General features: G+C 51.7%; 6 protein-coding genes across 6 annotated transcripts; 4 read left to right on the forward strand and 2 right to left on the reverse strand.

The window, feature by feature from the left end:
* Positions 1-293: 293 nt before the first annotated feature.
* On the reverse strand, positions 294-2,343 carry CC1G_04408 (hypothetical protein; the record flags this gene model as incomplete). Its single annotated transcript, XM_001828385.2, has 5 exons — positions 294-1,303; positions 1,356-1,577; positions 1,630-1,698; positions 1,750-2,191; positions 2,218-2,343. 5 exons carry the CDS (start codon positions 2,341-2,343, stop codon positions 294-296), a joined length of 1,869 nt encoding a protein of 622 aa, XP_001828437.2.
* A 195-nt stretch (positions 2,344-2,538) lies between these two features.
* CC1G_04409 (hypothetical protein) lies at positions 2,539-3,396 on the forward strand (the record flags this gene model as incomplete). The annotated part of the gene is made up of 4 exons (XM_001828386.2): positions 2,539-2,652; positions 2,711-2,818; positions 2,872-3,265; positions 3,329-3,396. The coding sequence occupies 4 exons, from the start codon at positions 2,539-2,541 to the stop codon at positions 3,394-3,396; spliced, it is 684 nt and encodes a 227-aa protein (XP_001828438.2).
* A 750-nt stretch (positions 3,397-4,146) lies between these two features.
* On the forward strand, positions 4,147-5,730 carry CC1G_04410 (hypothetical protein; the record flags this gene model as incomplete). Its single annotated transcript, XM_001828387.2, has 8 exons — positions 4,147-4,432; positions 4,490-4,519; positions 4,582-4,695; positions 4,749-4,793; positions 4,851-5,022; positions 5,164-5,239; positions 5,291-5,463; positions 5,514-5,730. 8 exons carry the CDS (start codon positions 4,147-4,149, stop codon positions 5,728-5,730), a joined length of 1,113 nt encoding a protein of 370 aa, XP_001828439.2.
* Positions 5,731-6,001: 271 nt separating this feature from the next.
* Positions 6,002-8,330, forward strand: CC1G_04411 (hypothetical protein; the record flags this gene model as incomplete). The annotated part of the gene is made up of 2 exons (XM_001828388.1): positions 6,002-6,597; positions 6,653-8,330. 2 exons carry the CDS (start codon positions 6,002-6,004, stop codon positions 8,328-8,330), a joined length of 2,274 nt encoding a protein of 757 aa, XP_001828440.1.
* A 405-nt stretch (positions 8,331-8,735) lies between these two features.
* On the reverse strand, positions 8,736-9,734 carry CC1G_13602 (translin family protein; the record flags this gene model as incomplete). Its single annotated transcript, XM_002912023.1, has 4 exons — positions 8,736-9,004; positions 9,124-9,207; positions 9,388-9,439; positions 9,504-9,734. 4 exons carry the CDS (start codon positions 9,732-9,734, stop codon positions 8,814-8,816), a joined length of 558 nt encoding a protein of 185 aa, XP_002912069.1. The 3' UTR covers positions 8,736-8,813.
* A 481-nt stretch (positions 9,735-10,215) lies between these two features.
* On the forward strand, positions 10,216-11,149 carry CC1G_04414 (hypothetical protein; the record flags this gene model as incomplete). Its single annotated transcript, XM_001828391.2, has 4 exons — positions 10,216-10,418; positions 10,474-10,501; positions 10,563-10,885; positions 10,939-11,149. The coding sequence occupies 4 exons, from the start codon at positions 10,216-10,218 to the stop codon at positions 11,147-11,149; spliced, it is 765 nt and encodes a 254-aa protein (XP_001828443.2).
* Between the last annotated feature and the right edge of the window lie 25 nt (positions 11,150-11,174).

Here is an 11,174-nt window from a genome sequence, read left to right on the forward strand (position 1 = left end):
GTGGTAATTTTCCGAACGCCGATTCCTGATAATCATCGCTTCAGCGCATGTTAGATTCCAATAATAACAATATACTACATGCTCGTTGTAATAGATGGAAAGCCAAGAGAAAGGCTTCCCTCACAGCGACAGAAGAACAAAAAATGATTAGAGCTGTAGAAGAAGTAGAAAATACATACACACAACACTATCGGAAATCGATGAACGATGAGCAGATAACTAACGCGTCATCCACTTCCCAAAAAATACACGACCGTGACGGAAGACGGTAAACAATTTATGAAACAAGCGGTTCATGCAGGTGTAGGAGGTCCGACAACCGGAAGATTCGTAGGTGCAGGAGCTGGGTGTCTGGGCTCTCTCGGTCCTGGTCCGCCTGCATGGCCTCCTCTGCGATGTCGATAACGAGGTCGTGAATGCTGATGTTGTGGTTGCTGATCGCGGGCGTCTTGTGTATTCAAAGTCGCAGCGGTATTTCCAGTGTGACTGGAGCTTGAACTCGGGTTTGCGCCACCGGTAGGAGTGGCATTGTGTGGTTGGGAATGTTGTCGGTGGTGGCCACGTCCATTGTGAGGCCCTCGCCTTCCTCCACGACCCCGATATCCATTTGAGCCATTCGAGCCATTGTGACTGGTGTTGCTGTTGTTGCTGCTGTCCTGTCCATGTCGAGGCCTGCGATAACCATGGTGGTTTCTGTTCGAGGACCCGTCGCCAAACGGGCGCTGGCTGTGTGACGGTGCAGAGTTAGCCCCTTGCCGGTGGATTGGTGGAGGGTTGTTTAAGACCTGGCCTGAGTAACTCTGTGACCCAGGGTCGCCGCCGTGGTTGGTCCAAGGGTTGAATCTATGTTGTTTGGGATGATTTGGTGCCTGATACGACACCTGAGGTTGATACGATGGTATAGGGAAAGCGGGAACGTCTCCAGAGATGCCTTCAGGTGCAGTAGCTCGTACTTGCCGCTGGCGCGTCGCGTGTGCTAGAGCGGCGATCGAGGTCTCGCGTGGGGAAGGCAGTGCAGGTGGGTCCTGCTCGGACATAGGGTTTGTGGTGGATTGCGCGTCATCCGCTTCGCCATCGGGACGTTCTTCCCCTGCGTCCCTAATCCGAATCTTTCGAGGCGGAGGCGGTGGGCCAGGGTCATAGTCCGGGTTCTGAGGTCGCCAAAGTAGTCCAGATGGTTCATAGAATGTGGCCAGAATGCTATCAAATGTATAGAACCTTGTGTCCGGTGGGTTCGCTGGGTCTGCCATCCCCATGAGATGCCTGTACAGCGTATATCCGGCGTGAGCATCGTTGGCAGCGTCTAAATTGGTTTGATAAGAGGCACGTCCCGGAATACAGCAATTGAAACGAACAGGACTGTTCTTCCAGATTAAGGATTTTCTCCCAGTTGGTTCGCCTGATTTTACCCTTCTCGAGGAGGCGGTAGTGGTACACCTCGACCAAACGGGCGAGACCGATTGGGTGGTTATATTTCCCTTTCCATCTTGCGTTATCCACACTCCTGGCTAGGAGAGACAGATCCACGACGCTCCTAACGTTCGCCATCCAGTCGTTGAAGAATTTGAGGGCATCGCCTGAACGACCCATAATTAACAATTCGAAACGGGGGAATGATGCGAGTCAGACCTTGTATTCCGACACCTGCCTTGATGTACGACGGGTCTTCCAATATCTCCGTCAGCTTATACGGCAGTGCTATAAACAGTGATTAGGAACGGTGAAGCGACAAATGAGAACCATGCTCACCGTGCATTGCACTGACCTGGATTAGGAGAATCATTTCATCGTTGGCGAGCTGGACGAGAGCCACTCGATTCTCCTTTCCCCCTTTCACGTAGTTGGGTTTCCATTCCAAGTCAAATCCAAGGGGCCCTGGTTTGAGCTTGGAAAGTTCTCTGTCCGCTTGGGCAGGATCTCGAGTGTATATTACCACAGCGTTCGGTGAAAGTTCTCTCCAGGAATACGCTTGTGTGGGCGCTGGGCGAGGGGGGAGCTTTTCTATATGGGATGCTAGTGGGATAGGCGGTGGATCCGAGGCGTCTATCGCAGCTGTTTCTGAGTCCATGGTGCTAGGGGCAGAACAAGCGCTCATTACTCTGGCGGAGTCGGACTCCTCGTGGTTGGTGGGTGGAAACAAGCTTGCGATCCCGTGACGGTGGACCGAAGTTTGAGATGGTCTTGGCAACATCTGTATGGATTCTATATTTAGCACACGGTAGGGGCTTTTCCGTCCGAGGAAGCTTGTTTTCCTGGTTCTGTTTCGAGCCCCAGATAGTGGCCTGCGTGTTCATGCATGTTAGACCTTAGATCACCTTTGAGAGCAGAAAGAGGCAGGGGCATGGGGTCGTGGGGGCATGACACAGCGTGGTGTGCTGGTCGAGCGGCGCTATTTTAGGCCAAACCGACGAATTTTCCGATTCCAAAAATACAAACTGATACCAAGCAAACTTGAATCTTGGCGAGGGCAAATCCGGCGTTTTAAAGGTCGCAGCTCTGTAAACTCTTCGGCCCCATTGTAGCCCTCTACATATCACCATGAACGCTGTGATGCAGCAACGATACCCTCATAACGACCTTCCGCCTTCTCCCCGTCATCCTCAGGACGATCTCAGACAGGCCCTCTCTCAGGCCAATGCTATTATTGAACAGGTCTGTCTCTCCCCGCCTCCTTCGGCATCGAGCTTATCATGGTCCAAATATTTTTAAGGCACCCCCTCCTAGTCTGAGGGAAATATTGACTGCATATCGTACAAAGGGAGACGGTGACAGAGACATGCTCCTTGCCATGCTCAACGCGAAAACAGCAGAGGATCAGGTACGGCTTGGTTGTTTCATCCGCGGAAGCATCATGTTCACCCAGTTCCACAGCGGATATCTTCCGTTGCATCGCTCCAGCGTACCGTCATCGAACTGTACCAACAGACAGGCAGCCCCGAGTTCCTTCCACCACCACGAAATGGGGCAGGAAACTATGCACCCTATCCTCCTAGCTATCCTTCACCTTCGTCGTCGTACCCTCCTGATCAGCGGAGTTCACGACGGGCTATGAACAGCCATCGAACTCAGTCCGGTGGGGAATCTCCACCAAGAACTCACTCACATATGCCTCCACCTCCTCGAGACGGTGCCAACTCGCATCAAGAACCGCATCCTCGAAAACGACATCGAGCGTCTCGTTCACCATCTTCACACCGGGGCGTCTACGAGCCGTCACATCCGGCCGAACAATTCCCTCCCTCCCCATATTCATCCTCCGACCGCAGTGAGTCTGCAGAGTATTCCCCTCGTTCGAGGGCATCAATGAACATTGGATCTTTGTTGTCAGCTGGTGCAGCGCCTAGGCGAGAACCTAGAGAAACCAACGGAGATGCCGCGCAGCAAGAGCGCGAATGATCAAAGCTGCCAGACGAACCCGAGTCTTGCTTTCTTGCCCGTGTTTATGAAACTCCCATCTCATGCTGTCGTCATTCCGGTATACCTTTGCTGTCTTGTTGTAAAACCCTTTGGCTGAAATTTCGTGGTTCGTGTACTACAAAGTATTCTTATTGTAGCGATAGTGTAAAACTAGTCCTAATGGAACCCATCTTCTCATGTATGTCAGCTGTTCACCCAAGCATTGTTTACAGGTAGGAAACTGTGCGGCCAGAGAGAGTCTGGGCAGTCGAAGTCTTCATGATAAAAGTCTCTTGGCTGTCCTATTTTTGCTTCGACCTCGTCCTTGGCTCTAAAATTCCCTCAGGCCGCCGTACTTGGCGAACCCAAAACGACCATGGAAGAGGTCATCCGCAAGTTGTCAATAGAGCGAGTTCCGTAACAGCACCTATTTTTACATCTGTCTTAAGCTAATTGGTGTGATCCAATGAGACAGAAATAGCGCGCTGTGGGTGACGAAGGACCGAAATCCTGTGATATATCTGTCACACCCGTTGTCCGGGGTAAATGAGAGCGCTCAGCGCTCAAAATGAATTGAAGTGAACGGACTCGCTAACCGTCCCTTGCCGCCGTCATGTTCCAAAAATAGCCCTCCATGATCGGAGTCGCACAATCACATCACGTGCCAAGAGCTCTGGGACGATCGCGTCGTTTCATGGGTTGATCGTGGCCAACAACTCCTTTTGTAACCAACCAGTTCACCGCTCAACCATGTCCGACGACAGCGAATTCGACAACTTTGGCGACGACTTCGCAGACATTGGAGCTGCTGACTGGGACAGACTTCTATCTGCACCACCTCGTAGGGATCCAGACCCGAATCAAGCTCAGGGTGGAGAAGAACATGCTGAAATTCCACGATTGGAGGCCCAAGACCTGGATAGTCAGTCGGATGACTATTTTGAAGACGACGAGGCGTTCGACTCGAGCGTTTTAGCTGCGCTTGATAGAATCGAACAGGAGGCGACTCAAGCACGCCCTTCTAGAATCACAGAAAGTGAGATAGCACTGCTGCCTTTTGAAGACTCCAAACATTAAGGAGGCCTTCTTTTAGCTGCGCAGTCTACAGTGGCAAGGAACCCATGTGCGTACTCATGGCGATTTCCTTCATCTGCCGCTAACCCGGTTTACTATGTATACCTCTAGACGCCGGTGCGTGTTTCTGCAAACATTCGCGAAGAGATTCGCACTGTGGCGTAGAGCTCATGATTTCGCCGCCAGGCCCTTCACATTCTACCAATAACGTCCAAAATAGACACAGTAAGCTTCGATCGATGCAGCCTTGAGTACGCGGCTGACCTGTTCTTCGTCAGATGAAACCTTGATCTCACCAAGTGCCCCAGTCAACCAGGGCAATTGTGCGTACAGCACCACCACGCCATTGCGTTTGGAATGCTAATTGATTCGAACTCAAGCCGCATGTTCGATCAAGGATGAGGGTCCGACACATTCGGGTGTCAAGAGAGCACGATCGGTAACTAGTTCACCAAAACCAGCTTTCAAGAAGGGGAAAATGAAGGAGTGTGATGAACAAGATGTTGCTAAAGCACTGTTATCCAAACTTGAGGAAGAGTTTCAGTGCCCTGTGTAAGTTCTTCTCCCGTGTTTTGGACGCACACAGTGACCAACATTCTTCGAATGACCAGGTGCTTTGACATTTTGTGAGCTCCAACCCTGGGTCTTTCGTATTGGTGAATGAAGCAAACACTAACAAGGGCAATAATGCAGGGTTGCTTCACACGTTGCAAACCCGTGCGGGCATAGCTTCTGTGGCCCCTGCGGATGGCACTGGATTGTGACAACAGTGGGCCTCTATTCTTCATCATCACGTACGTCGCTGAGTGACCATTTTCAGGGGAAGAAAACGTGTCCGGCTTGCCGCACGTCCTTGGCGAGAACCAACAAGATGCTACCCAACGTGTCTCTTGATAACGCCATCGAAAGATACCTTGAGATCATCGGTGCTGTCGGGCATGAGGAGTGGAGTGCTGGCGGGCAGTCTTACGTTGAATTTACCAGGCGCAAAGAGTATGTACAGGGCCTACCCTTGCATGGTCTTGAACTCAACGTTTTCTCAGAGTCTGGAAAAGCGAGGCAGATCAGCGCACGAAACAAAATGCACCCCGTCGCAAGCCTTCCAGGGCATGGAGCGGGCCCATCTTCATCCCGATCGAAGATGACGATGAAGCCGCAGATCCTACATATCAGGAGGATTTTGACGCATCTGAAGAGATTCCAATTTACCGAATGTTCCCAGCACACCCAACCTCGCCTTATCGGCGCCGACTTCGTTGATACGCCTGCACAATAAGTACAACGCGTCGTTCTCTCATTGTTGACGTCATCTACCCGCCGCCGAAGATCTGTTCGTAAAGGTCTCTTCACAACGTGTTCTACTATCGATATTAATACCTGCTATCTTCTCAGAATCACGGCTAGGCTGTCCTGCTTACACCATCGTTTCCCATCTGCTTCCAGTCGGCGCACGTCCCCCTGTCCCAGGGTACTTCTCGACGACGCTTGCTGCACTCCCGCCTCCCCTCTCTCTCGGACCACTACCTCAGCCATGCAGATCGTATTCAAGCCCGCCATTGGTGAAAAGATCACTGTTCCCATCTCTGACTGCTGCGATGAGCAGGATACAGTTATCCTTCGGTTTACAGCCACTCTAGGGCATCAGGAGTATCAACAGGCGGTGGAAGGTTCGCTGAAGGTTCAGCTGTTTTCGGACGTGCCCTCGCCAAAACCTGAGGGCTGGAAGGCCCACAATTTCGAAATCGAAGCGGCCCTTCCGGACGGTACCTCTGAAGTCGCTCGGGACGACACCAGGTCGACGTTCATTGGCCTTGCAGAGCCAGACGACCAGGGCGGGGTCCATCAGCGGCAACTCGTTTGTTACGTCCCAGTCTTAGTTCGCAACGTTCGAAATTTCTCGTTCACCTATCGAATCCAGTACGCTTCTGGGAATATCAGGTGGCTGGGAAGCTATGGGAAAGACGGTAGCGTGGTTATAGTCCGCGGTGGGTTGAAGGGTCTGGACCTTGGCCAAGGCTGGACAGACAGTGGGAGGGTTTACGCGCTCGACGCTACCACCGCACCTGTTTCGATTGCCAGCTTCTCAAACATCACGGACTATAGCATTTGGGCGTTCCCTCGAGACCCGTAAGTTGCTTGGTTCCAGTAGGCATTGACAGGTGTTAATTTACATCCTTGATAGGTATGATTTTGAGTCGCTGGAAGGCGATGCAGAGCTGCTGCTTGCCATCCCCCGGGAGTTTGGGTTATACAGCGCCCAGCCTTCGTATGTCATTCACGCCTCGCCGGGTGCTACCATGCACATCGATTCGGCAGGCTCACTGATGGCGTATGGAACTGGAAACGTTACGATCCACGCATGTTACGACCTCTCTCGACTACAATCACTGCTTCACCTGCGACCGCTCCAACGCAGAGGCCAAGTCCAACTTCAAGTGATGCACGAAAATACCATCAACTATTTAATGATTTCATCGCACAAAACGAAGACGCCCGTGAAGATTGTTTTGATTCCCATAGGCTTGCAGGTGGAAGAGACCCTTGTCAACGTCGGAGTTGCTGGGTTGGCGGAACTGCTGGGAGAGGAGGATCTTGCCCAAGTCGCTATCTTTTCGCCCAAGCTATCAGACGCTCGTTTGATCCAAGCGCCCTTCACAGACCACGCGGTGACTTTCGTTGTACCCAGAACGGGCGGGGAATTCATCCTCAGTCCCGCACACGACTTTGGAACATCGGCTCCTGGCGAAAGCTCGAAGGGAGCTGATTGCAAGATCTCGTTCCTGACCCCGTATGATTCCATTTCACGCGCCTTCGAAGGACAGGTCACCCTTCCTACACCACCTCCTTCACCCCAGGTCATCCCGAAACCCCGCAATAATCGATCCCAGGTCAGCTTTGCCCATGTGGACGAAGTCATCCCGCAGACTGCCCCCAAGCTCGACGATCCTCCCCAACAAACATTGCGTAGGAGGGCCAGGGAGGACAATTCGACGAGTTCGTCGTCTTCCTCTGGGAGCACCCCTTCTCCGTATCGTCCTGTAGAGGGCCTCAAACGTGGCATCTTCCACGGCTGGCTCTTTATCTGGGTGCGGTACATAATTCTGTTCTTCAAAATTCTTTTCAGGATCCGGGACAAAACCGCTCTTACGGTTGAGGCCCAAATCGAAGACGACATTCGGGAAGAAGAGGACGAAGGAATTGAGGTGGAAGAAAATTCGTACGATTCGGATGGAGACCATGCCAGACGGGTTAAGCTCGACGCTGACCTTCGATCTGAGGTTATTCGAAGGCGACTCGAGGAAGATCCATCAGTTATTCCTTCAGACGATCGACACGCTACCGTGACTTTGAACCCTCAAACTGAGGATGTCAATCCGGCCACAATCGACGATGCGAAAAAGCCACTAATTCCAGAAGGAAAGTCTGAAGAGACAGACACGACGGATACTCCCAACACGAGTTCGATGCCCAATGGCTCGGTTCAGGTTCTTTATGCCAAAGTGGCTTCGCCTTCCTCATCCCCTTTCTCTACGACCATTGGCAAAAATGTCGACGCTGCGTTTATTCTCTTCGTCCTCGAGGATGCACCGCCTGGAGGATCTCAAGGCGAGGTCCCTCTTTCCAGCCTTGGCAAGGTGCTTACAGTCGATGGGAACATACCAGAACATTTGGAGGTGGCCAGGCTTTCGGAAGGTACGAGCAGACATGAGAAGATCAAGGACAAAGGAAGCATCGACGAAACTAGGTGGCTCAGTTACCTAGTTAGGTTTTCCATTCCTCTCCGTGATGGACACGCGGAGGAGGACACAATTGCCGTGGACGGGGACCTGAGAGTTGTTAAAATAGCTCAGACTGCTTGAGGGCATTGCGTTCCATACTAGCATTCTTGTCGCTAACCGCGAGTGGTTTACTTAGTTTAAATAAGGAGCATGTTTGTTCTCATTGGCCGAGAATGTCGATATATTTTCCGTATTTGCAGCTGGATTGCTCCATTTGAGAAGGATATGCCCCGATTACATTTTGGGATAAGCCGCAGGTGCCGTTCGGTTTCTCCAATACTGAAAAGGACTAGTAGCGAAGCCGCGGTGAGTTGTTCGTGGGAGGAGGGAAAGAGGATGTACCCCGGTACACGAGTTTGGCAAAAGCAGCGTTAATCTGAAGATGCAACCGAAGATACTGTGCCTTTTCGTACAGGCGCTTCCAGCAAGCGATTAAAAAGAAGGATCTTCGCCTTTCCCGTCTATCCAACGTGGCAACATTGAGGTACGTATTATACAATCCTTATTGGAGCTCAATTTCCACATACTAATCGGCAACTAATGAGCCCAGCACCCTAGAAATTTTCAGAAGCCTTCTTCATCCCCGCTATCGTATCCTTCCGTCGTCCGTCCTCGCCCCGAACGTCGATTGGAATGACCGCCTCCGCCACCTTCTTCCGACCGCGAGAAGTTGGAAATAGACTGTGCAACAATGTCGTCCAGAATTTCCGCCGGCAAGTCGTATTCTGAGCTTCGAAGGAAGATAGCGTAGACAGCTTTTATTGCCGGTGAAGAGAAATTGACGAGACGCGGGAAATGAGGCATGATAGAGGGCGTCATCGTACATAACGCCGTTAGGAGATTCGGATAAGAACCAAGTGGATACAGGGCTTACCATCCTCGATCTTTTCCAGTGAATTTGAAGTGACAGCCTGTTTTTTGCGCAGATCACGAATATATGGGGTGTACCTTTCGAAATCTGGATGGAAACAAGTGGTTGAAGGCGGAGATGAGAGGGTGGCGGGTTAGATAATAACATTAATTAGAATTGGCTCCTCCTTGCCTGCTTTGCAGTTCCGTACGAACACGCAGATTTCGGTTGCTCGTTTTCGGCCACCCTTGCGTGATAACCCAGAAATAGCGTATCTCATTAATTCACCTGTGAGGTCAGATAGACCCAAAAGGTAGTCTGAGACTGTCAACGGGAAGTACTGGAGATGAAATGCATAATATTAGCAAGGGCGATATTGAATGAACGTGACAGACGATACGAACTGGAGCTCCATGGGGATCTGACAGAGTTTTCTGGACTTCATTGAACGAGATTAAGGTCCCATGCTCCAGGTAGTATGCAAAGCCGAGAGCCTCGATGTACTCCTGGAGGCCTGGGGAGACCTGGCGTTCATGGCGCCAGTATAGATCTCCAACGAGTTCTGGACGTAATGAGGCGTAGAGATCCTGCACTTGGCGTAATTTTTCGTATCCCTGTTTCGCCACATCAGGCATCCTGGAAGGACCTTCCTCTGATCCTCCGTCATTCGAGGCCTCGCGCTCTAGAGTCAGTCTGTGAAGCAGGAATATGGCTTTTTTGGACAAGTTGGTGATGTCCCGACTTGCCTATGGAATCATGGGTTCAGCTGGGTACTGTAGATCCAGACGTGGAGATGTACTTTAATAAGTCGTTCACGCCTGTCATTATAGTCATCGAGCTCTTCGCGAAACGCTTCAAACGCAGGTTTGAATGCCATTGTTGGTGGTAAGAAGGGAAGCCAGATTCGGCTTTCGAGTTCACCGTGGGCGCTTGTGTGACGCACCGTTCCCACGAGCCTCACGTGTTTGAACATTGTGCCAAGACAGCATGTTGGCCGGAGGCTTTTAGTCGTAATTGAGGCCCGGCGGGCCAGTGCCGAGCGAAGTCCCAGAACGACGACGACCACGACTACAACGAGCACGATTGCCAACGTTTTGCGCGCCCACGTCGACCACAATGGCATTCGCACCTAAACCTGGATGCCCAATGTGCAGCATCGTCGCCAGTGCCTCGCATACGACACCAAACTCACCGCGTTCACCGACATTCCCAACCGGGTCAACCCAACCTGAAGTTGTCTGGCGCGACGACAACTTCACGATTTATAAAGAGAAAGCGAACCCAGTATCGAGCAAGGGTCACCTCGTTGTTGCTTTCAAGTAAGGCCTATACGAATGGACAAGGTGTTCATGGATTAACGGTGTTGGCTCCCAGCTTGCATGTTCCCTCACTATATACCTTGGTGGGTGCCCGAATAGACATTGCCGGCTGTTCGGGAAGTAAATTGGACTTTGGTTGAATAGTCATCGACGGATTTGCCTCTCCTCGTCAGCATCAAGAATCTAGCAACGAGGTTACTTTCCTCCCTGATAGCACCAGACGCTGCAAGTGCACCACCGACGCCCTCAGTCGCAGCCATGCTCCCAACAGAACCTGTTGAAGACCCGAACAACAGATTCCACATAGGATTTATTACGCCACCATTTAAAGACAACAAGATACCCATAACTGATCACCTCCATGCCCACGCCTACATCGAACCAGCCGACCTACTTGGCTGGTGGCGGGGTGTTGCGTATAGTGGACTGGCCTGGTATGCCATTGACGACCTCATTGCTGAGATTCGGTATGTTGCTCTATCATCCGTCTTCGTCCACGGTTAACCCAAGACTCGTGTAGGGAGTCTGTTTCGAATAACCGGGTCAAATCAGGCTACCAGAACAGGAGAGCACCAATTGATAGGGTGCCCACAGCAGGTGCCCGTGCCGGAACAGCAAACGGTATCGAGACCACAGAAGCGGGCCTCGCTGCTTCGATTCCTACTATCGAGGATGGTGGCGTAACGCCGACTGCCCTCCTACCACCCTCTCGCCCTCGGACCCCAGTGTGAAAGGTTCGTATAGCCTAGCACGTTG

The sequence above is a fragment of the Coprinopsis cinerea genome, assembly GCF_000182895.1.
Source record: "Coprinopsis cinerea okayama7#130 chromosome 1 map unlocalized cont3.1, whole genome shotgun sequence".
In the NCBI taxonomy this organism is placed as follows: domain Eukaryota; kingdom Fungi; phylum Basidiomycota; class Agaricomycetes; order Agaricales; family Psathyrellaceae; genus Coprinopsis; species Coprinopsis cinerea.